The sequence below is a fragment of the Triturus cristatus genome, chromosome 6 (genome assembly GCF_964204655.1).
Source record: "Triturus cristatus chromosome 6, aTriCri1.1, whole genome shotgun sequence".
In the NCBI taxonomy this organism is placed as follows: domain Eukaryota; kingdom Metazoa; phylum Chordata; class Amphibia; order Caudata; family Salamandridae; genus Triturus; species Triturus cristatus.
Window position 1 is genome coordinate 1,479,774,812 of NC_140589.1, and position 24,454 is coordinate 1,479,799,265.

Genomic DNA, 24,454 nt, shown 5'->3' on the forward strand with positions numbered 1-24,454 from the left:
TTCTGTATGTAATACATGGCTGTCATGTTGTCCGTCCGGATGAGGACAGTTTTGTTCTTTAGATGTAATTGGAACGATTTCAATGCTCGGAACACTGCCAGTAGTTCCAGGTAATTGATATGGAGCACTTTTTGTTGAGTGGTCCATTTGCCCTGAGTGGTGTGTCTTAGGAGATGGGCTCTCCACCCTGTGAGAGATGCGTCGGTTGTCAGCACTATCTGTGGAAGAGGCTCTAAGAACGGCCGCCCTTTGGACAGGTTTATGGTGTTCCACAATTTTAGTGAGCGATGTGAGCGATTGTCCACTAACACCAGATCCGTAAGTTGTCCGTGAGCCTGGTTCCACTGACATGCTAGACATTCTTGCAAGGGACACATTTGAAGTCGTGCATAAGGCACAATGAAGATGCATGACGTCATCATGCCTATGAGTTGCATGAACACTTTTGCTGGGAGAGAGTGTTGGGATTGAAATTTTAAGATAAGAGCTTGTATATTAGCTATCATGGCTGGGCTGGGATAAGCTATGGCCTTGGAGGTATTTATGTTGGCTCCCAGATATTGATGTATGTGGGAGGGTTGTAGTTGAGATTTGGGATAGTTGATGGTGAATCCCAAGTTGTGTAAAAGTTGAATAGTTTGGTGAGTGTGTAGAACGCATTTGTTGAATGAATTGGCTTTTATGAGCCAATCGTCGAGATATGGGAAGACATGAATTTGTTGTCTCCTGAGATGCGCTGCTACTACTGCTAGGCATTTGGTGAATACTCTGGGCACAGTTGTCACTCCGAACGGGAGGACAGTAAACTGATAGTGTTGCCCGTCTACCAGGAATTTTAGATATTTCCTGTGAGCAGGATGCATGGGAATGTGAAAATAGGCATCCTTGAGATCTAGTGTGGCAAGGAAATCGCCTTTCTGTAATAGTGGAAGCACTTGTTGAAGAGTGATCATATGAAAATGATCTGAGTGTATGTACCGATTTAGGAGTCTGAGGTCGAGTATGGGTCTTAACGTCTCGTCCTTCTTGGGGATTAGGAAGTATAGAGAGTATACCCCTGTGCCCTGATGTTGGAAGGGAACTGGCTCTATTGCGTGTTTTTGAAGCAAGGAGAGAACCTCTTGCTTGAGGAGTGTAAGATGGTCTGGTGACATGGGACGCTGTTTGGGTGGTATATGTGGGGGGGTATTTGTGAGTTCCAGGCAGTAACCATACTGGATAATTTGTCTTACCCACTTGTCTGTTGAAATGGAATTCCAGACAGGTAGGAACCGTTTGAGTCTTCCCCCGACTGGAGTGGAATGGTCTGGGGGGAGTGGAGGAAAGTCACGGTTTAGTGGCGGGGGAGGTACGAGTGTTGGTATTGCCTCAACCTCGTCCCTTGGTGTTGTTTCCCCTATATCCTCCTCTAAAATATCCTCTATTGGGGGATGTTTGTGTAGAGGTTTTGAACGTGGAGGAGGTGTCTGCTCCAATATTTTTGGATGCTCCTCTGTAGAAGGAGCGTCGAAAGGAGCCACGTGGCTGTGGAGACTGCAATGCTCCCATGGACTTAGCAGTCTCGGTGTCTTTCTTCATTTTTTCAAGTGCAGTATCTACTGCTGGTCCAAAGAGTTGCTCTTGGTTAAATGGTTGGCTAAGTATGGTACTTTGTACTTCTGGCTTAAAGCCTGAAATGTGTAGCCATGCATGGCGTCTAAGAAGTACGCTTGTATTGATTGCTCTAGAGGCAGTGTCTGCGGCGTCAAGTGCACATTTAATTGAGGCATTTGAAATGAGCTTTCCCTCTTGTATAAGGTCATTTGACTGGGTATTGTATTGGGCTGGTAGGTGTTGTATGAGATCTTCTAACTGATCATAGTGAGCCCTATCATAGCGTGCCAATAGGGCTTGTGTGTTGGCAATACGCCAATGGTTAGCTGCTTGTGCTGCTACTCTTTTGCCCGAGTCTTCTAATAGTTTGGATTCTTTGTCTGGGGGCGGTGTATCTCCTGTTTGGGAGTTAGCCCGCTTCCTTGCATTGGAAACCACCAAAGAATCCAGAGGGAGCTGTCCTTTAGTATAAAAAGGATCTTCTGGGGCAGGTCTATATTTTTTCTCAATTCGAGGGTTAAGTACCCTGGCCCATACGGGGTCCTTAAAAACTTCTGTGGCGTGTTTTATGACCCCTTTAATCATAGGTAAAATTTGAACTGATTTCTGAGACTGCTCAAAAGTGTCTAAAAGGAAGTCTTCCTCGGGTGCATCTGAGTGCATGGTGACGCCATGGTAAAGTGCTGCTCTGTGTACTAGTTGTCCAAACCCGAGGTGGTCATCTGGAGGTGAGGGTTTGGAAGGGTATGTAGTAGGATCAGGTACATCAGGCAGAGGGTAAGCCCAGTCGTCCAATGGTACAATATCCGGATTTGTGAAAGGATCATTAGGATCATTTATATCATCCGGATCACCCCCTCCCCCTAGGTCATCATCATCATCATCCTGTGGAGGTGGTGTATGTGAAGGAGATGGTGGAGGTAATGGTGGTGGAGGCAGGGGGGGTGGGGTAAGAGGTCGTACAGGAGAGGAAGGAGGAATGGGTGAAGTGGATGAGTCCTTCTTCTTTACAGGAGCTGGAGAAGGTGTTGTGTCTAGCTTCCTCTTCTTACATGGCACAGCAGTGACCTGTCCAGTTTTTGGATTAATATAGATCCTTTTTTGCGTTGGATCTGGGTGGAAAAGTTCTTGGTCTTCAGGAACAGACTTTGGCGCCGATTTTTTCAGTTCCGATCTATGTTTTGGGTGATCGGCAGAGTGTTTAGGAGGTGTAGTATAGACCTTAGCCGGTTGTTTCGGTACCGATGAGGGTTTCGGTGCCGATGAGGGTTTCGGTGCCGATGAAGGTTTCGGTGCCGAAATGGAGTCTTTAAGCTTGGGAGCTTTCGGTGTCGGCTTGTCTACGGGCCTCGATGGTTTCGGTGCCAAAGGTGCCGGAGCCGGCTTCGGTGCCGAGAGGTCTTGTGTCTTCGGTGCCGAAGGTGCTGGGGGTACAATAATATGTTTGCTCGGGCCCGAGCCACCTGAAGGGTTGTATTTCTTCGGAGCCGAGCCCGAAGGCGGGGCTTTTGAAGGTTGTTTTCGGTCGCGACTGGGGCCAGCTCGCGAAGTCTTGACCAATGCCTTTTTTGGAGGGGTTGGGGTAGGGGCATCGGTACTCACGCGTTGCCCCGGAGTAATGGGGTCGTCGGAGTCGTCTGCTTCTGATATAATGTGAAGTTCCTCGGAATCTTCTTCCGGGACATCGGGGCCCTCATCAAAGATGTCCTCTGGTTCCGGAGCTAGTCTGTGTGCCATGATATGGCGTCGAGCTCTCCGATCCCGAATGGTCTTCTTGGATCGGAATGCGGCGCAGGCTGGACAGCTGGACTCGTCGTGTTCCGGCAACAGGCACAGGTTGCAGACCTTGTGATGGTCACTGTGCGGGAATTTTGCTCCACATTGGGGGCATTTTTTAAACGGCGTCCTTTCCATGAGCCGCAGGCCTCACGGCGCGGATAGGTTTACTCGCCCGTGTCGATGTCCGGAACCGGCCCGATGAATTCGATGTCGGGTAAAGGTGTATCGATGAAAATTGTAAGGTTTTTCGGTTCGAAAAGCTTGGTTTAGAAGTTTTCTACCGAAGTGGAAAAGTTTCATCTGAACCCAATGGCGGAAAAAAACAATCTGAGGATGGAGTGGATGCCCATGCGCACTGTAGTCCAAGGGAGGAGTAACCTATCTCGTGACCAAAAGACTTCTTCCGAAGACAAACTGCAAGCATCCGAGCCCAACACCAGATGGCGATCTTATCCTAAGTGTGTGATCTGCAGCTCATATGCCTCGAACACATATATATATATATATATATATATATAGTTATATACATACATATATATATATATATATGATTAAAGTACATGTGACTGTCTTAATTTGATGAATGGTCACCATTTGAAATGTTCACCATCTACTACCTATTTCACACAGTAATTTATTAAACAGGATCATTTAGGGTAAATTCTCATGGTGTAGGAAACAGTTTCCTTTTTTGGGTGTATTTGAACATAACACTATACTTGACAGTTTAGTGATTGTACGATCTTGCGTTACATTTAGTTTCATTGTATTCCAAGGTAGAGTGCTGGGCGCATCCAACATGCAAACAGGAATTTAGACTGATGCCCTCATGTGGTCTTCCATCAATTGTTTTCCTAAGGCTGCAGTATCCCGCAAGGACAGAGGACTTTGTCAGGGCCGGTTTTGGTTCCCAGTCCGGCCCTGCCAACCGCAGACATTGAGTGCACACTGCATCGGCTCAGCTTCGTTGATTGAATCTTGAAGGTATGGCTGGGAGCTAATATTCTAATCAGTAATCCAATTCCTCTCCTAAATCTTTGTCTCCTCCAGGACGTTTATGACCAGCATTTTCCTTTCTTTTTTTTCTCATTATACCCTACATATGCATCATGACTGCATTGGATCACCACCTTGGGACAGTGTCACTGTTGATGTCTTAAACTTGTCTTGCCTGAGAGGAATCCAAGTTTTGAACTGTTACTTTTATTGGCACTCTGGGTTTCACCAGACTAATTTTTACTCCAACATTTGTTGTTGAAGCATGTTTGAACATATGAGCATGTTCTAGATGCGAGTAATCTACTCTGATACTGATAAATCCATACATTTTTCCAAGACCGAATGAATTTCCATATTTTCGCTATTGGGGGTATAGACTAAGAGCTGTTCTCTTTGTCCAGTACTGAAGAGACTCTAGGAAAGTTATGCCCTAAATGGGTTGAACCGTCAACATTCATCACAGGAGTGAAATTATGGTAACCAATGTTCCAGAGAACTAACACAACTGATCAGAAAATTTTAAAGTGTCTACCCTGCAAGTACTTTTCTGCACAGTATATATTTATTTCAACCACTGTTTACCATGCACTGCACCGTAAGCACCATAACATCTTTTATTTACCTTCATTTGTATAGAGAACTATGTAAAAACGTATTTAAATTATTACAACTTTTTGCCCGGTTGCTCACTATATGCAAAGTAAATGTTTGCAATTACACAGATCACTGTGTTTTTACAATACTTTGACAGGTTTCTCTATACCAACATAAATATCAAATACATTTATCTATAGATTCTTGAGAGCAATTGTTTTCTTTTTCTAATAGATAATATATTTGGACAAGCGGTTCAGTGAGGGATTTAAACTTTTTACCAGCTTTTCCGTTTGATAGTTAGCTAAGTTATATACAAAGTCCATAAACATTTAGTTAGGCATCTGAATATGTTGTATACTTAAAAGAAATGTCCTCATACTAGTTCCCAATGAGATCAATCCTTTGAGCCTCCGTAATATTTCTATCGGCAGCCTGATTTAGCATACCATCGAAATAGGCCACTTCGGAGCCTTTGTTTTTTTTAGCCTCTTTATTTTTACAAGAAAATGAAATTTTCACCACTTATACTCCAAGTATTCAATTTTTAAATGACAATTTAACATATTGTCTGCTTGATGAGACTATCTCAGTTTTTGTTGAGAGGTCCCATTCAGGAGATTACTTTTGACTTTTCTTAATTTTAAACAATTTGAGGTCAGATGTACTAAGACTTATTTCAGTTGGATACCCAGTGATTGACAACATCTGAGAATTTGCTGCCAAAAAGGGACCATTTCTAATGTACAAACCCGAAAACCGCTCAGATATTGCCCCAGCAGGGACCTAGGCAGTCAACCCTCATGTCCACCCTACTATTCTTTGCACCATGACATCAAAGTTTTGTTGATTTTTTTATGTTAGGTATAGTAAGTTTCCTTTATAAGTTCCTCACTCTAGAGGGTGAATTGATAGCAACTTGTAAATCGCTAACTGCAACAACTTGCAAATGTCATTATCAAAATGTTTGCTCGCCACAGAACTTGTGACCAAGCTGTAACTCACATGTGATATCTGTAACTCTTGGCCCTTTTTTTGACAATTGTTGCTTATGTGATGCATTTCTGTTCAATCATAAAAATCAATAAACAGAATTTGAAACAAAACCCAAAACCCAGATCTATATTCTTCCTGAGGTAAAACTTTCCACAAAAGAAAGAAACCTGAACAAAACTGAGCAGAGCTCAGGTAGACTTCCATCACACGATACGCGGTAGAAAATATGAGGGAGTGAAGCCTCTGTGGAGAAAGATCTAGAGGGTGCTTTGGCATGACTGGCTGAACTTTGGTTCTTAATAAATGATGTGAATAAATTATTAAAGTGAATGTTTTTAGCCATTATGTGCTATTTATATAATTGAATACTGCTTTCTATGGTACCGTGGGACTCCCACTTCGACGACGAGAAATTATTCAAGCATGTAAATCTATGAAAGATCCAATACTGGGAAAGAGATCTTTTGTGAGCTCTCTTGCCTTCCAGGGAAGCAGACATCACAACTATGACTGAATGCCAAGGCGGGCAGAAAGACATGGTGTAGGAAAGTAGAATCTGCCTTCATGGTCACGCCCACTTTTTGCTGGTGTCATATTTTCTGACTAGTCTGACTGGGATCCTGCTAATAAGGACCGCAGTCTCTGTGCTTCTTCCCTATATTGGACATGGTGAGTACTTAGGTACACTCCAGATTGGCTACTGGTGTACCCTTGTAAGTCCCTAGTACACTGTAAACGGTGTGGGATGTATGATTCCATGCACTGTAAAGCTCCTCTGGGAGGCCCTTAGTGCTCCCGGTAACAGTCTTCTAGAACCAGACAGCAAACTATGGCTGCTGCCGACGAGAGACATGATTCTGCCCTCCTGCTGCAGAGTCAAGCTCTAGCAGAGGAAGGTAGGACAATAGGTATCCTGTCACAGGGAGGTGTGACCACCTCCCAGACAGGACTTAAGTGTATTGGGACAGGGTGGGGTGCTTGCCAGTGCCACTCAGACTGCTTGAAGGGCACATTAGGTGCCCTCCTTACATATTCCAGTTCAAACCAGTTCAGGGAGCCATTTGCTCCTGCTCTGGCGCGAAACTGGAGAAAAGGAAATGGGAGTATCCTCCCCACTGTCCAGCCTCCTCTGGGAGGGACCCCTGAATCATTCCAACCCTTTCCTTAGGGTACTTAAGGGCTAACCTGTGGGTGGGTCCCTAGTTTTGTCGTGGGACAAGATTCAGACCCAACACCACTTTAACTTTGACCGTCTGGGCACTCTGGACACTGCTGGACTTCACCCTTGGCAACCAACACTGCAACTGGAAAGACTCCTGCTGCTCCTGGTCTTGTCGTCCTGCAAGTCTGCTGCAACGTCTGTCCCTGTGCTCCATACAGGTTCTTTACAAAGCCTGTGGACATCCAAGACACCTGGAGTGAAGAAGTCACTTCCTTGCATCTGCAGCCCCCACAACAAAGCAGACCGGTCTGCTGATCCTGGGCTCCCACAGAGTCAGAATGCCTCAGCAACACAGGTGGTGGTTCTGCAACTCCCTCAAGGCCTGCACTGTCTTACCGAGTTTGAGGTGAGTATCCCTCGTCGGAACCGTTGGAACAGAACACCTGTGCACTGTGCAAACTTGCCGTTGCAAAGGCTTGTTGACTCTCTCCTCCAGAGATCTTTGGGCTTCAAGAAGCTCCAGCCTCAAGCATCTCCTCCAGCCAAGATCTTCGCCTGAACCCCATCCTGTGCACTGTGGGCCTTCATCCTTTGGTGAGCTGCTTGAGGTCCTCTTGCGACTCCTGTGCCTTCGGCCTGTGGGTCCTCTTGAGGGTCTTTTTTGGCTCCGGTGGGTTTGTCTGCTTGCCCTGGGCCTGCTCTGACTTACCTGCTTGTGTAAGTCACTTGGACCATGCTGGTCCCGACACTGCACCTTTTTGGTCGACTACGTTGTGTGCTGCTGTCAAGGCTTGTTGGTGTCCCTGTCAGAGACGGACCCCATGGCTCTCGACATCCCAAGTGGGGCAGCTCGTGAACGACTCCTGGTCTTCTACAGCGTTGCCTGGTCTGCACAGCTGCAACTTCAAGGGCATCAACAAACTTTCCTACATCTCTGACATCCGTGGGCATTTGTCTCCCGTGCCTCTTGGTCACTCCTGAGTGGCATAGACTCTGTCCCCTCCGCTTGCAGGTACCTCTCTTTTTGAAATCTCCTTCAGCGGCATCTTCCTGCAGTCCTCCATTGTGGTCTAAGGCAGTTTCCGACGCCACTGCACACCTATGCATCCGGCTTCCCTGGTGTAGGTATCCTGGTTCCTGGGTCCCCACAGGTGAGGTGGCTCTCCAACATTTCATCCTCCATGAGGTTTCTTCAGGGTCCGCTGGGAGTGGTCCTTCTTTAAAATTGCAACCGCAACTTACCTATTGACTTGAATTGAGTAAGCGGTCGTATTCCCACACTGCACACAACCTCCTTGGGGTTCCTTAACACTCACCTTTGGTTGGTTCATTGGGTCCCCGACTCTTCTACATCTTCTGGGTCCACTCTTGACTTGAGTCAAGGTTCGCATTCCACTATTTTAGTATAAGGTTTGGCCTACCCCTGGAGACCACTATGTATTCTGTACTATTTACGTATTCTATTGACAAAGTATAGTGTGTATTGTGTTTAAATCTCCATGTAGGAGATATTAATTGTATGGTGAGTCTTAATAATAAATACATATTTTGTATAACTACACTGTGTGGTTCTTTTTCACTTAACCTATACCATAAAGTGAAGTACTGGTAAAACAAGCTGCTTTACACCCTTCAGGACTAAGTCTGAAGGTTGCTTTCCACAGCTACCACTCAGAGAGCTTTCTTAGGTTGCCTAAGACCACTAAAATCACCATAAGGGTTGTCTGGATTAGTGCAGGGTGCTACACTTACATAAGTGTGCACCATATACTAGGCCAGCCTACTACCTATGGCTACCATCCTGGGGAACTTCATTATCTAGTACAGAAGTATAAAACTCTGTGAATGTCACTGGGTTCAGACACAAAGGTCTCTGGCTCTAGGGACGCTCTGCTAAGTAAAGAATGACAGCAAATACAACAGGAAATAATGTTTCATGCTACTTTTCAAATTAAAATAAAGACAAAATATTTTTTTCAAAACTATGAAAAATATGTTAATTTTATAACAAACTAAAACAAATCCGAGGGTCTCACCTTTACTGTGGCACGGCACATGTCTGCAGCCATTTTTCCAGAAACTCTAGTTTCAAATATGTTGGAAATAGCATAGTTAAACACTTTGTCGAGGGCAACCTGAAATTGAAAGGGTTTAAAAGTTATTTTTCAAAGACTAAATAAAAGGCAATTACTCAAGTTTTGGGGCTGAAATGTATCCTGTTTTTTTCACAGCCCTTAAGAACATCAATCAATATAATAAAAAAGAGCATCTGCTAATGAACATTTACATATGCTTCTGTTAGGTTCTTTTATTCTTTTTGCAATGTCTGTTCACAAGCAAGCCAAATTATTACACCAATACAAAAACTGCCCCCCCTGCATTACCACCAATCTGCACGTAGATATTCGATAAGACACACTGGTGTGTCGACTGGGGCTAGTATATATTTTTTTTGACTAGCCTTGGAATAACGACAGCCACTATCCCCAGATTCTTCATTGTTTCAAGATCTTCTCACCAGATATGATCATTTATTTCTCTTGCAAAAAGAACAATTGATGGACAGAATGATGAACAATGTCAAACATTCACCCTAGTACAGAAATCTGGGACTTAATCCATCGTTTTTTTTTGCTCCCAATGCCATTCCAGTTTAAACCCAGACATATGCACATCGGTCTTGACCTTGCTTCCCATGGGAAAAGTACAGCCCGAACTGCTAGGCCAGGTCCTTCCTAGGACCGGAAACAAGCATCCTAGGACCAGTTTCGGGGTATCACCCATCATCAGCCAGGCTAGCTTGACTCCAGTGGCATGGAGTGCACAGGACCCACATTTGGGCATACCCGTCCCATAAGGGTTGACAGACGCAAAGAACAATTGATGCACAAAATGTTGAACAATGTCGACCATATACCCCAGTTCAGATATCTGTGCCAAAATCAATCGTTTCTTTGCTCCCCATGCCGTATGCAAATCAGTCTTGACCCTGCTCCCCCCATGGGAGCAGTCAAGCCCAAAGCACAAGTTACTTACTTGTGTAACGATATATCTGTAAGAGACATTAGCTAGTGATAGATTCCTTACTTTAGAATATCCCCAGGCGTCAGACTGGATCCGGAAAGTTTTTCGTCAGCAGTACCCCTGCACGTCGGTAGGCGTTGTCGTGCGGCTCCGCGTACGTCGCTGGTGTCGTAGCCGCCGAGATGACGTTGTCGGAGCTACTTAGACGCGCCCACGCGCGCTGACATCAGTTCTGTACACAACTTTTCCACGCCAGGAACGCAGAACTATGCCAGAGACCGACTACTCGTGCAATAGAACTAGGGCCCAGAAAGGGATGACCTGAACCCTAGAGAACAGTTCGCAGAACGGGGAGGATGGGCGGGCGGTAAGGAATCTATCACTAACTAATGTCTCTTACAGATATATCGTTACACAAGTAAGAAACTTGTGCATCTGAAAGAGACACGTTAGTGATAGATTCCTTACCTTAGACTACATACCCAAGCAATACCAACCCCGGTGGTGGGTATGCGAAGTGAGATTACACCAGAAAGTCACGGAGAACTGAACGGCCAAAGAAGCCATCTCTCCGGACTGGTCTGTCAAGGCAATAGTGCTTAGTGAAAGTATGCAGCGAGGCCCAAGTGGCTACTTGACAGATGTCTTGCAGGGGGACACCGCGTCCCAATGCTGTAGTAACTGCAATCGCCATGGTAGAATGGGCACGAAGCCCTACCGGAGTTCCTTTTTAGCCAGAAAGTCACAGGCTTTAATGCACAGGACAACCCATCGGGAGATAGTCCGCTTGTGCACAGTCCGGCCTTTCTTGGCGCCCACATAGCCAACAATGAGCTGGTCATCCACCCGGAACTGTTGTGTGCGGTTGAGATAGAACGAAAGCGCACATTTTGAGTCCAGACGGTGGAGCCTCTCCTCTTCTCTTGAAGGGTGCGGAGGTGGAAAGAAAGTGGGCAGAGTGACAGTTTGCCTGAGATGAAAGGCAGAGACTACTTTTGGTAGAAAGGAGGGACGCGGTCGAACCACAACCTCGTCCGGATGAATCGCCAGGAAAGGAGGTTTACAGGAAAGAGCCTGGTGCTCACTCACCCGCCGAGCAGACGTGATGGCCACCAGGAAGATAGTTTTCAAAGTTAATAACCGCAAGGGAGTGCACATCAAGAATGTGAGAACCAGGTTCAAGTCCCATTGAGGCATCACAAAAGGGATAGGAGGGAAAAGGTGAATAATGCCTTTGAGAAATCTATTGACAACTGGGGACTTGAAAAGAGAGGGCTGATCAGGCAGCCTAAGAAAGGCCGAAAGAGCAGAAAGGTAGCCCTTGATAGTTCCCAGAGCAGAGCCCTGCTGGTCCAAAAAGAGAAAGAACAAAAGGACCTCAGAAAGTGGGGCAGAAAGGGGATCAACAGCTTTCGCCGTGCACCATGCCACAAACTTCTTCCACCGGCAGGTGTATACAGTTTTAGTCGAGGGACGCCTGGCTGCCAGAATCACATTACAGACTTCAGGAGGCAAGTCAAATGGAATCAACTGTCGCTGCTCAATCTCCACGCAAGGAGGTGGAGGCTGGACAGGTTCGGGTGTTGTTGCAACAGGAGATCCTCCCGAAGAAGCAGTCGTATCGGGGGATCTACGCTCATACTGAGTAGCTCAGGATACCAAACTCATTGAGCCCAGTCTGGTGCCACAGGAATGACTTGGCCCCGGTCGCGTCTGATCTTCTTCAGCACTCTGGGTAGAAGTGGTATAGGCGGAAAGGCGTACAACAGACCGCAACTCCACTCACGATGAAAAGCGTCTCCGAGCAAGTGCCGCCTTGGAAACTCCAACACGCAGAACTGCTGACATTGCGTGTTCTCTTCGGTGGTGAATAGATTTAACCAAGGTTCTCTCCACTGCTGAAAGAGACCTTGTGCCACCTCCGAGTGAAGACGCCATTTGTGATCCAACATGCACCTGCGGCTGAGTTTGTCGGCCCTGGTGTTCAAAGAACCTGCCAAGTGTTGAACCACCAAGGAAATGCCTTGACGTTCCAGTCATGTCCAGAGACGCAGAGCCTCCTGACATAGGGTCCACGACCCCACCCCTCCTTGCTTGTTGCAGTACCACATGGCGGTGGTGTTGTCTGTGAACACCTGCACTACTCTCCCCTTGACAGAGGGAAGGAATGCTTTCAGTGCAAGTAGGATCGCCCTGAGCTCCAAAAGGTGGATATGGAGCTTGGACTCCGCCGGAGACCAGAGGCCTCTGATCTCCGTCTCTCCCATGTGGCCGCCCCATCCCAGGAGGGATGCGTCCGTCACCACTGTGTGCTCCGGTTGGGGAAGGGAGAGGGATCTGCCGCTGACCCAATGCTGGTCCATGAGCCACCACTGCAAGTCCTCTGCAGTGCCCTACGAGATCTGGATGTAGTCAGACAGGTTTCCCCGATGCTGCGCCCACTGGAACTTCAGGTCCCACGGCAGAGCCCGCATATGCCACCTGGCATGATTGATGAGCAGGATGCAGGAGGCCATGAGGTCCAGCAGCCTCAGGGTCTTCCTGACCAAGGACCAGGGACGGAATCATAGCCCGAATGTCCCGGACTCGCTGTTCGGGAGGATAAACCCAAAACTGTGCTGTATCCAGAACCGCTCCGATGAAGAGGAGCTTCTGAGAGGGAATCAGGTGCGACTTCGGCACGTTGATGGAAAACCCCAGCAAATGCAGGAGGTCGGCTGGAGGTGGGAGATGATTGCCTGGGGCGAGCCGGCCTTCAACAGCCAGTCGTCGAGATAGGGGAAGACTGAAACCCCCGATCTGCACAGATGAGTTGCGACCACCGCCATCACTTTCATGAACACCCGAGGGGCGCTGGTAAGCCCGAAAGAGAGCACGGTGAACTGAAAGTGCTCGTGGCCTACGTGAACCATAGGTAATGCCAGTGGGCTGGCAGGATGGGGATATGAAAATAAGCATCCTGCAAATCCAACGCTACCAGCCAGTCTTGCGGGTCTAGGGCAGACGAGACCTGAGCAAGCGTGAGCATCTTGAACTTCTCCTTCTGGAGGAAGCAAATGATGTCCCGGAGGTCTAAGATAGGACGCAGGCCCTTGTCCTTCTTTGGAACCAAGAAGTAGTGGGAATAACAACCACAACCTACTTCTGGCATCGGAACGCGCTCGATGGCCTACTTGGCCAAGAGGGCTGCAACTTCCTGCTGGAGAAGTGCCAAGTGATCCCCCGTCATGCAGTGGCACTGAGGTGGCATGGCTGGAGGGGTAGACTCGAAGGGGAGGGAGTAGCCCTTCCGGACTATCTGGAGAACCCACTTTTCCGAGGTGATGGTGCGCCAGTGGGGGAGGTGATGGCGAATCCTGCCACCCACTGGCGTCCGGTGGGCCTGAAACACCATACTAGGAAGGTTTTGAGGCGGTGATGGCAGGGGCGGTGGTGGATTGAACTGCACGGTGGGCACCACGATTGCGGCTGCGCTGAGCTTGTGGCTGCATTGGCCGGCGGTTCTGAAAGGAACGCGCTTGGGCGCCTCGACCCGGACCTCGAAAGGAGCAAAAAGCAACCCCGAGGGAGCACGCATGGTGGCGAGGACTGGGCTGTAGCCCGAGAGTCCTTAAATCCTTAAAGCGTTCCAGGGCTCTATCCGCCTCGACACCAAAGAGGCGTGTGCCATCAAAGGGCATGTCCAACAGAGTGTTCTAGACATCCCCGGAGAAGCCAGTAGTTCTGAGCCAAGCGACACGGCAGAGTGCCACCGTTGTGGAAAGAGCCCTGCCGAGGGAGCCGGCCATGTCAAGTCCGCAACGGATAGTGAATTTGGCAGCTCGAAGAGGCAGAGGCCTGGACAACCAGACTCTGAGGCGTCGGGTGTTGTGTGAGAAAGCTGGGGTCGCCAGGTGACGGGCGATGGCGGCGTGCTACACCCTTATCCACAGGAACCCCTGTGTTAGGTTTGTTCCAGGTGCTTAACAGGATGTCAGTAAGGGCGTCGTTGAAGGGCAGCAGTGGCTCCGTTGAGGAGGACGCTGGCTGAAGCACCTCAGTCAGGAGATTGGTCTTGATAGGCACAGAAGGGAGCTCGAGGTTAAGAGCCTCAGCTGCCCTTCGCAACACCACAGAAAAAGTCTCAACCTCCTCCGTAGCCACAGAAGGGGACAGGGTACCAGGATGTGGAGAGAAATCCAGATCACCTGGACCTTCCATATCACCCTCCCAGTCCGGTTCATCCTCGCATTGAGCAGCGAGAGTGTCCTCAGACCCCTCCCATTACTCCCCTTCGTCCGCCGGCTGTGGAAGAGGCCGGTAAGGACGAGGTGACCGGGGAAATGGGAAAACTCCCCACCTGGTTTTGGAATCAGGGGGTAGTAGACCAATCCAGGTTCGACGCGATCCGGCGTCGTGTCCGGCACCGGAGGCGCCGCCAGACATGGCGCAGGGGGCAGCGCCGAGGCCGGAGCCGGCGGCGCCGCAGGGGATCGTGCCAGCTTAGCTGGGGCCAAAGGTGGCGGCACGGGGGCAAAACTACCCACCGGGCCCACGAGGCGCGAAGGTGCTCCGGAGGGACCCGATGGGGCGAACAAACGCCCCATGGCCGACAGGAAGACCTATAGTTTGTCCTGAGTCACGTGCAGGCCCTGGAAGGGCGGATAGGCCGCAGGCAACAACGGAGGCTCCATCGGAGCTGCGGGGGAGTGACCGCCGGCCCCCTCCACCGCGTCCCATAACCGGTGAGGGGTAGACGAAGAGCGATGTCGCTTCTTCGACTTCTTATGGCGCCGTGACTTACCTGTTCCCGATTCCGACAAACGATGGAGCCGGCTTTGCGACCGGTCCCTCGACCTCCCTTAGGAGTGAGACCTCGAGCGGCGCGGAACCGATTGTCGGACCTCCAACAACTTTCGGGAACGCTCCCACAAAGCTTTCGGCGCCATGGCCCGACAATCGGGCCAGGCCTCGGGGTCATGGGCGTGCCGCAAGCAATAGAAACACACGTCGTGCGGGTCCACCACCGACATGTTCCGACGGCTGGCCCTACAGGACTTAAACCCAGGCATCCCTACTGCACCAGGAGTCGAGTACTCGACAAAACAAGAGAAACAAGTTCTCAGAAACCAAGTTAAAATATTAACTAGGGGTACCGCTCTCTCTTGGAACTGCGCTTTCTGGCGTGGAAAAAGAAAAAACTGACGTCAGCGCACGTGGGCGCGTCTAAGTAGCTCCGACGACGTATTCTCGGCGGCTACGACGCCAGCGACGTACGCGGAGCTGCACGACGACGCCTACCAACGCGCAGGGGTACTGCTGACGAAAAACTTTCCTGATCCAGTCTGACGCCTGGGGATATTCTAAGGTAAGGAATCTATCAATAACGTGTCTCTTTCATATCTACCAGGTCAGGTCCTCCCTGGACCGGAAACAAGCAACCTCGGATCGGCTGATTGTTGATTTTTTCAGCATTCCGTCCATCATTTGTTTGTGTAGCACTTTTCGCCCCAAGTAGGATGGGTATGCCCAGACGTTGGGCCCTTGCTCACTGAACTGTTCAAGCTAGCCTGGCTGATGCGGGGCAATACCCCAAAACCAGTCCCAGGATGCTTGTTTCAGGTCCCGGGAGGACCTGACTTGGCATTCAGGTTAGACTGTTCCCACGAGGAGCAGGGTCAAGACTGATTTGCATATGGCTGGGTAAAAACTGGGGTGGCATCTTGAGCAAAAGAACAATGGATTTAACCCATATCTGTTGACTTTGGGTGAATGTTTGATTTACTCAGCATTGCATCCATCATTTGTTTGCCTAGCATTTATTTCTCTCATCGTTTTTCTGGTTGGTTCTTTAAAGGCACATAAGAATAAATCTTTTTTTTTTTTTCCTTTCTTTTTTTAACAATTCTTTTAATTAAATTCAAGATGTCACATTAAAATAAAAACAATGTACAGGCAGTATTGTTCTCATCTCGGCAACCAGCAACCCTCCACACCATAAGCTCACCCCCCATCAGTGTAAAGTATAATACAGCATATCGACCCAGCGACCATTACTCAATGTCCTCTCTTTGTATGTCCATCGGCGGCTCACAGATCTCTCCTCTGTAAGCATTCCATTCTTGCCTTATCTGCGACCACTTATTGGGATAGCATCTTGATACATATACAGTTTTTTCAGTAAACATACAGTGGTCCATATCGTTCTTCCAATGCCTCAGGGATGGTTCTTTCCTTGCCCCCCACAATTGTGCAACATTCCGCTTGGCAACCATCATCCCCAATGATACCCAGTCTCTCTTTGGTATTCAGGTCCCTGGGGCCCCAAATATTTAGAAGACACAGCTTAATATTACAGTCGGTCGTAACCCCCATGACTTCTGTCATACAGTTTGTGACCCTCGCCCAGTAGCCCTGGATTACAGGCCACGCCCAGATGATATGAATGAATGTGCCTTCTTGCCCGCATCCCCTGATACATTCTACATAGGCCCTAAAGCTCATCTTCACCAGCGTAGGCCTGGAGTGGTAAGTTCTATGGAGTATCTTAAGCTGGACTAGCATAAGCCTAGATGAGATAGCCGTTTCCCTAGGAGAGGCGAGAGCTTCTAACCATTCACCATCATCCAGTCCAGCTACATTGTGATCCCAGTGGGCTCGAATTCGGAGGAGGGGGTCCGGTACATTATTTATAAGCTTTTTATAAAGCAAAGAGATTGCCTTGTCTGGAAGGTGTCCATCCAGTATCCTGTCCTCTAGCTGGGAGGACTCTAGCGGTGTTTCACCCCTAGGGATTACTGCTAACAGCGTATGCCTAATTTGGAGATATCTGAATTGTTCCGAGTCAGCTAGTTCATATTCGTCCCTCAGCTGGTCAAAAGATACTACCCCTCCCAATCTGTTTATTTTGCTGGGATTGGAATGTGAAATCGATTAGATGCTCTTTCAATCAGACTATGACAGGTATCAAAATCACCTGAGGTGAATCTGACCGAGATAGAGCTGTATCTCATTCAACATATGCTATTTATTCATTCTATACAGGGCCAATGTCCCCTAGAGAAAATATGTGGAAGCTTTCCTCCTTTTTGAATCGGTATAGACGTCATCAATGTCATGTTTTCCTGAAGTTGGTATTTGAGATGTTGGTGGAGGATGAAATTGTGAAATCCCACCAGAAGGTGTGCAAGTGGTGAGTTGGGCTTGTGGTACTGAAGGTGAAACCCGCACAGGGATTTGTTTTATTTCAGCATCCAATGCAGGTTCTGGAAAACTTATGTAGTAATCTACTACCATTAGCCACCATTCTTTTCCTAGGTTCAATTGTACCTGCATCATGGATTGTCTGGAAACTTGTGTGCCACCCTAATATGGTTGTCACTGTATCATCATTATTCGTCTTAATGTTCCTGAAATGTCTCAAGAGGAACTCTGGATGTAGGATCTTCAGACTCCCTCAAAACTGGTATTCAAGTTGAGCCTCTTCTCATAGCCATCGTCATCAGGATCATGGCATTTCACATTCAGTTATGTAGTATTATAAGCTGGCTACAAAAAAGGCCACTTTTTGCAGACTCTTCTGAATCACAAAGGTGTTGTAGGATTTAGCAACACCTTGGTTAGAGATATGAGCTCCAGTATCAAATGGCTTGGGGTATTTCTGTTGGATACATGTACCTGTGGATTCCACACCTTTTGAATTACCCCAATGTGCAGCATTCCACAGAAACTTTTCTCCTCAGCTCTCCCACATCGACGAAGACAGCCCCGCTCGCGACTCCACGTGATGTCATCAGAGCTATAAGAAGACCTAGTCAGCAACCCGACGTCAGTACCCTTTGTCCCGCGCCATCGAAGCAAAACATTTTTCCCCAGGCTCTCCATTTTTGAGAGTTTTTTTGTTGCTAGTGTCGCACCTTTGTTAGATGAAGATGGCTACTCTGAGGAAGTCAGGTTTCAAGTCATGCAGAGACTGTGGGGGCCAGATGTCCATCACTGACCCAAATGAAGATTGTTTGTGGTGTCTATCATCGGATCACGTCGTCGGAAAATGCACTTCTTGCAAGCGCATGAATCCAAAGGCGCTGAAGGAGAGGGAGGCCAAATTACTTGTGACTAAGGAGTAGAAGAGAAGTCGTAGGAGGTCAAGGACCCACTTGAATTCACCAACTCCGCACACTTCGAGGTTTTTGAAGAAACACAAGAAGTGGCACCATGGTTCTCGGAGTCGCTTTTCGAAGGATGCCTCTCCGAAGTCGGTGTCCCAGATTCCCAAACGTCATCACAGAGATGAGATCTCTCCAACTCCGTCACCGGGGGTGAGTCTGGCCCCGTCTCCAAGAGCAAAGACTCCACCGGCTTTGAGAGATCCAACGTCTCCTCTGTTGCCAAGGTCAGCCACTCCACCTCTGACTCCGAGGTCTCCGGCGGTGCAACCGGAGCCAAATTTAGTGCATCTCCGAATGGCTCCAGAGACTGTGATACCGGATCTGATGTATCCTGCTTTCCCGACTACAGGATCAGATCAGTCACATTTTTAAATGAGATGTTTGGCTTGTTTGCCAGAGTGGCAAATCCTACTGGTGTGCTTGTTGGCCCCTTGGGTCCGTTGGCATATTCCCTGGGATGCTTGCCACCACACTTTCCCCAGGTACCACTAATGCCTTTAATGCCTATGCTCTAGGGAGTTAGCCTCTTCTGACGCCAAGAATCTCAATGCTGCTGCAGTCCTTGGAGGGTCGAACTCCTCCAGATGGTGCATTCCCAGCGGCACCTGATTCCAAACTGGCACCGACTTGATCTCTACCAGCTTCGACTCCTGTTCCTGTGGATATCCCTTTGACGCCGATCCAGAAGTCTCTGGCACCGCGTGTGGCACCAGAGGATGAGGTTTTGGAAAGAGGCTCAGAGGCTGTTGGAGGAAGAAGAGTACCAGAAGGAACATAGAGGGGTTGAGGAAGGAGAAATTGTAGATCCTGGAGTTTGAGGGCTTGCAGGAAGCCAGTGGTCTGAACACTTCTCCAGAGTGGAAGCTTTCATCAACAAAAGGCTTGCCGACGCATGGAGGTGACCATTTATCATGCTGTAATCAGAAAGGTTGCAGACCTCTTGGAGTTGCCTCTTCCTTCAGCGGAGTTGAGGTCTAATATTCTGACGGAGGTGCTCCATTCCCCTTCCTCTGTTTTTGAGCCGTTACTTCCCTTCAATGACGGGTTGGCAGAGCCCATCCTTGATGTTTGGCAGAAGCGAATGTCCACTCCAGGGGTATCCAGGGCAGTGGCAAGGAGGCACAAGGTGGCTCCGGGATTCCTGCTTTCCTGTCCACCCATCCTTCACCGGAAAGCTTGGTGGTCCAGGCTTCGTGCTCTTCAAAGCTGTCTGCAGGTTCTTTCCCATCTAAGCCTGCAGATAGGGAGTTAAAACGCATGGAGCAATCGGCAAAGAAGGCATTCTCTTCGGGGAGTATGGCCCACAAGTCCACCAATGCCACATGCCTTTTGGGTCGCTACATCCATGCCCTTAGGGACTCAGCCAGGGAGAATGACCCAAAGTTGCCCGAGGAGGCACAAGGGCATTTCTCGGCGGTGTTGGAGGGCAAAAGCTTGGGCATCTGACAAGTGATACAATCTGCTCTGCAGACGGCCGATTCAGTAGCCAAGGCGAAGGGATTGTCTGTGACGACTAGGAGACTGATGTCCAGACCACATTTCTGGATTTGCCTTCCGATGGGTCTTGCCTGTTTAGGGCTAAGACGGATTTGGTGCTGCAGGGCTTTAAGGAAAGTAAAGACTCTGCAAAAGCTTTGGGGCTTCAGTCTCAACCCAGGAGCTTTGGAAGGCTCCACATGTTGTGTGGCTTTGGAAGAAACTTGTCCTTTTGTGCAAGGCAAAAGCCAAAACAGTAGCAGCAGCAGGCAAATCCCTTGTCCACATCCTACTGGGGAAAGGGCAGAGGTTGTTTGCGGGGTACAGCACGACAACTTGTCTCCTCCTTCTTCTGTCCCTCCCGCTGGTGTGGCAGGTAAACAGCTCTAGCTCCACCAGTCTAGAGCATACTTGTCCATGGAAGTCCGGGTGTTCCACGTTTTACAGCTTTGGCAGTGGTGCTGGTGGTTTAGACGCTGACTGTGACTTTGGCTTGTCGAGTAAGATTATCTCTCCTCTTTTTTTCTTGTGAACCTTTTTGGAAGATTCTTTGGAAATGGGTGGCATTTCCTCAAAATTCGATGTCATCTCAATATGTACTTTTAATAATTTTTATACTTTTTAAACACACTATTTGACTCTGACATTACATTTTGATTTTGCTAGCCACATCAATAACCTTTCCTCTCTGCCTTTGAGGGTTTTAGCTGAAAGGTTGTGGCTTATCTTGCATTCCTTAACTTTATAATTAGGATAGAGGCAATACATACACTCTTTGTGAGGGTCCTCATAGTAAAGCCTCTTCTTGCCACAGGTCCCACAAGGTTTGAAGAGACCATTTTCTTATTAGATGCATCAGATATTTTCTGTATTTTCTAGATGGTAAATCAACAGAGGGATGTAAAATCTTCACCAAATTGCAAGTTTAGATTGAAAAAAGCCACTTATCTGTGAAAGACCGAGCAGAGCTTAGACGTCTCCTTTCACACATGGCATGTGGTAGAAATCGGAGGTATAGTAGCATATGGGAGAGTGGTGTTCTATGAGAGTATTCCTGATTGGTTGGCTTTGGTTCTTTAGAAAATAATGTGGGTAGGTTAATGATGCGAGTATTCTAAAGCTTTACAGGCTATATTTAACATAGCAACTGCTCATTACGGCCTATCCATCTCAACGAAGAGGGTGATTCATGCAAGTGAATCTATGAAAGAGCTAATTCGGAAGAATAGGGAAGCTCATTCATTGCAAACAAACAGCTTCGGGAGTCATGTATTATATGGATTCCTGAAAAGAGTAAACTTGAAGGCACTTGAAGCAAAATGGAAACATCCGCAATCCAAACCTGATTTGCCAAATGTTTTACCTTAAGCCTACAAATTTTCTATTAAGTCTAGTATACCTCACTCAGACATATCGACGTTTATAGGGCACCTTGCATTGCATACCCAAGTGCTCCAAATGGCAACATGTCCAGCATTCTAGAAAATTCCTGAGCACTGGCTGGTCGCCCAAAGAGCCATCTTCACCACCTCTCTTCAGATCCTGATGTCTACTCCGAAATATCAGGAAGGTGTCTGAGAGCCCCAGCACATCCTTCGTTGCTGTGATCACCAGTGCAGCTGCAGACAACTATTAGAAATTGGGTGTGCTTAGTAACATCTGTGCAAAAAACAAAGGAGGACCTCTCCTTTCTCCTTTCCTTTAAAGCTATGTGGTCCAATGCCTTCGGTCAATAAACAATACAAACTACTCCTATGTTTTCATGTCTCAAGTGGCATCTGTGATCCACTTGGGGCTGCTGCTGCATGCAACATCAAAAGACCTTCAGTAAGAATCCAATGGACATAGCCTGTCTTTTTTTCCAAAGGCAATCTTGCATCACATATTACATTGTAAAATCAAGATTGCATACACCAGTGGAATGAGATTCGAAGATGCGGACTTGATTATAAGATACTGAGCCTGGTGATCAGTTCTAAAAAGAGCATTTTTACCCTAGTGAGAAACAAAGTACAGCCGCAAACTTATGGGGCAAAAACGGACGCTACCAGAATAGCAAAGAAACAATAAGGAACTGCTCAGAAAGAACTCAAGACCTAATGCTACATCTCAAGCATTAGGCTACAGCTGAACATCCTGTTGCAAAAGACAATTTCTTAAAACTGGGGAAGACCACTTCTAGACTAACACACCCACTGTGTATCAAATGGCTAATTGCACTTTACTCCCTCTCCGATCTTTGTTTTAATTATCCGAAGGTTTTACTTCTATGTCTTGTCTGGTTGTTCTCACCCCTCCCTCCGTTCTAAAATTGGGATCTTTTTTCTCGTTTACTATAGCGTTGCTAATGTTTTGTTTTAAGCACCTACAGAGAATATGGAGAGTGAGCGTATGTCTCTAGAAACTAGCTGATGTAATTTTCAGAGGACTAAATATGAGAGGTGTAGATATTTTAAATGAAACGGCTACAACAATTACCAGAAGCTGCTAATTGGTGTCCTTAACGTCCTAGCAGCTGCAGACCTTAGCGAGCTAAACTATGGACGCACTACAAGGAAAATGTCTGCATATTCATAAATATGTAAGTGCATCAGAGTAAACATGACTGCAAATGCCAGGCGTGTTCATTCACCGAGTTATACCATGTGTAGGCTAGTAATATGATCTGTAAGGATTGAGCTGAGCAATTGTATATAAATTTCCTGAGGGCAGAAACTGACAGACATTTGTAAAAGGGGGTCAACTACCAGTGCAAAATACTCAGAGTAGTTGAGCCAACAGTACGTTTATAATTCTCTACACATCATTCATTACAGTATCATTTCAATCTGGTCTCGGGTGCTGTGATTCTATGGCAGGACCTTAGGCTTCAGATTAGGCTGTACTTTCTTTGTTTATTTCTCTCCAGCAGCTTTACAAAAGTCCAAATAACACATAAAACCTATATTTTTCATGAAACACAGGGAACATTGAAAACTGAAGCAGTCCAAACAGAGGCAGCCAATCCGGTATGAGGACGTCTCCATAACTTCCCCCTAGGACGCTCTACCCTCCTCTTTCTTCACTGCTCCAGCAGCGGTCAGATTAGTGTTTGTTCTGTTCCTCCTATTGCTTGCTTGGATTGTGATAATTGCTTATTTTAGTACATGATTTTAACTGTTATTGAGGGATTATTTGTTTGAGATGCGCTCTTTCTCCCTCCAGGTACCAGCTGCGGGAGTGCCTTTCGCTCCTTCGCGGCCGTAATGGCTTAGTCAGGCTCTCTGCGCGGTGCAGCCTCCCGCCAATAGGGGACCGTTCGCCTATCAACGCTCGCGCGTTTTGTCAAACGCATCCACCCCCCCGCGCAGCAACGATTCGTTCTCTTCCACTTGCTCGTTTCAAATCGTGGAGAGACGGTCTCGGTTTGCGCGCCTCCTGCCAACGCGGGGGAAGTTTGCTAAATAGCGTTTGGGTTAATTGTGGTACTGTGGTGTTTTTTGCTTACGGAGAGAGCCCCTGCCTGGAGCCTGAACACCGGACGCTCGGGTAAGGCAAGAACTTTAACAAGGGACCGGCCCAGGCAGGCAGGGAGATTTGGTTTCAGGACTACGCCCAATAACTTTCAAGGCACACTGTGCTTCACCATATTAGGGTTTCCCCACTGTTTTGATTCCCCTTCTGCCTTGACGTGCTTGTCTTGGGTGCCTAAATAACATGGATGAATATTAAGACTATTATGAGGAGCAGTAGGAGGAGATCATGTACTTAGCCGTGGATGACCACTTTTGTCAGGTCATGGACTCCTCCATCTTCAAGGCAGTGTCCCAAGTGGTGGCACCACTGGAGAGGAAAATTGACATGCTACAGGCACAATGCCAGCAACCCCTCGTTCCGAGGGAAGATCTAACGGGGCCTCAGAATCCCTTACCTCCAGTACAGCCCTCCACTAGCACAAACGACCAGAAACGGAAGGGCCCAGACGACGCAGGAGTGGACACAGACGCTTTTGAGCGCCTAAAACAGGCATTTTTGATGCCCAGCCCCCCGCACCACCCAGTAATCCGGTGGAGGGTCCTTCTAGAGTCCCGGATGACCTCACTACGGTGGACCCAGATGAGTCCCCCAGACTTCCAACGGGGATGGGGATTCAGGACAGCCATGGCGCCCATCTAAATTAAACCAATAGACACCTGACATAGACATCGATATGCTTAATCCAGTTGACCTTTTGCACCCGAGGTCTGTGGAGTGGGTCCCCGCTCCTATGGTGGCAGGCTACATGGCGGCCAGACTGCGCAAGCCACTGCATAAAGAGGTCAGGAGTTGCCTCCGAGGAGAATGTCCAAGACCGTCCCTAGAGGGAAAAGTCGCAGTCACCCCAGAGGTGGACCCAAAAATGGCCACCTTTCTGGGTAGATTCATTTGTGACCCGAAGAAGGGCATTGACCGATCCTGGAGGGCATGCCAGGATAAACTCTTAGACACGGCAGACCCCTTAGCAAAAATTCTCGACATGGCCGAAGATGTCAAAGCCTCGGGCACCCTAATATCCCCGACACCCTCTCTAGTTGGGCCCAGAGGGCAATCATATTCTTAGGAAATGCAAACACGGCAATCTCCACGGAGTGTCGCAGGTCCCTGCTTATAAAAATTGACCCCAAGCTAGGTGAACTGGCCACCTCGGAAGCTGGTCCGATTGCGG

At 48.0% G+C, this 24,454-nt stretch overlaps 1 protein-coding gene across 2 annotated transcripts in view; it reads right to left on the reverse strand.

The window, feature by feature from the left end:
• Positions 1-24,454, reverse strand: part of PSME4 (proteasome activator subunit 4) — a 1,714,764-nt gene that overhangs the window by 1,372,794 nt on the left and 317,516 nt on the right. For both annotated transcript variants that reach the window (XM_085612595.1, XM_085612594.1), the window contains one exon: positions 9,160-9,258. In XM_085612595.1, coding sequence (XP_085468721.1) covers positions 9,160-9,258 — 99 coding nt within the window. The remainder of the gene's footprint in view (positions 1-9,159; positions 9,259-24,454) is intronic.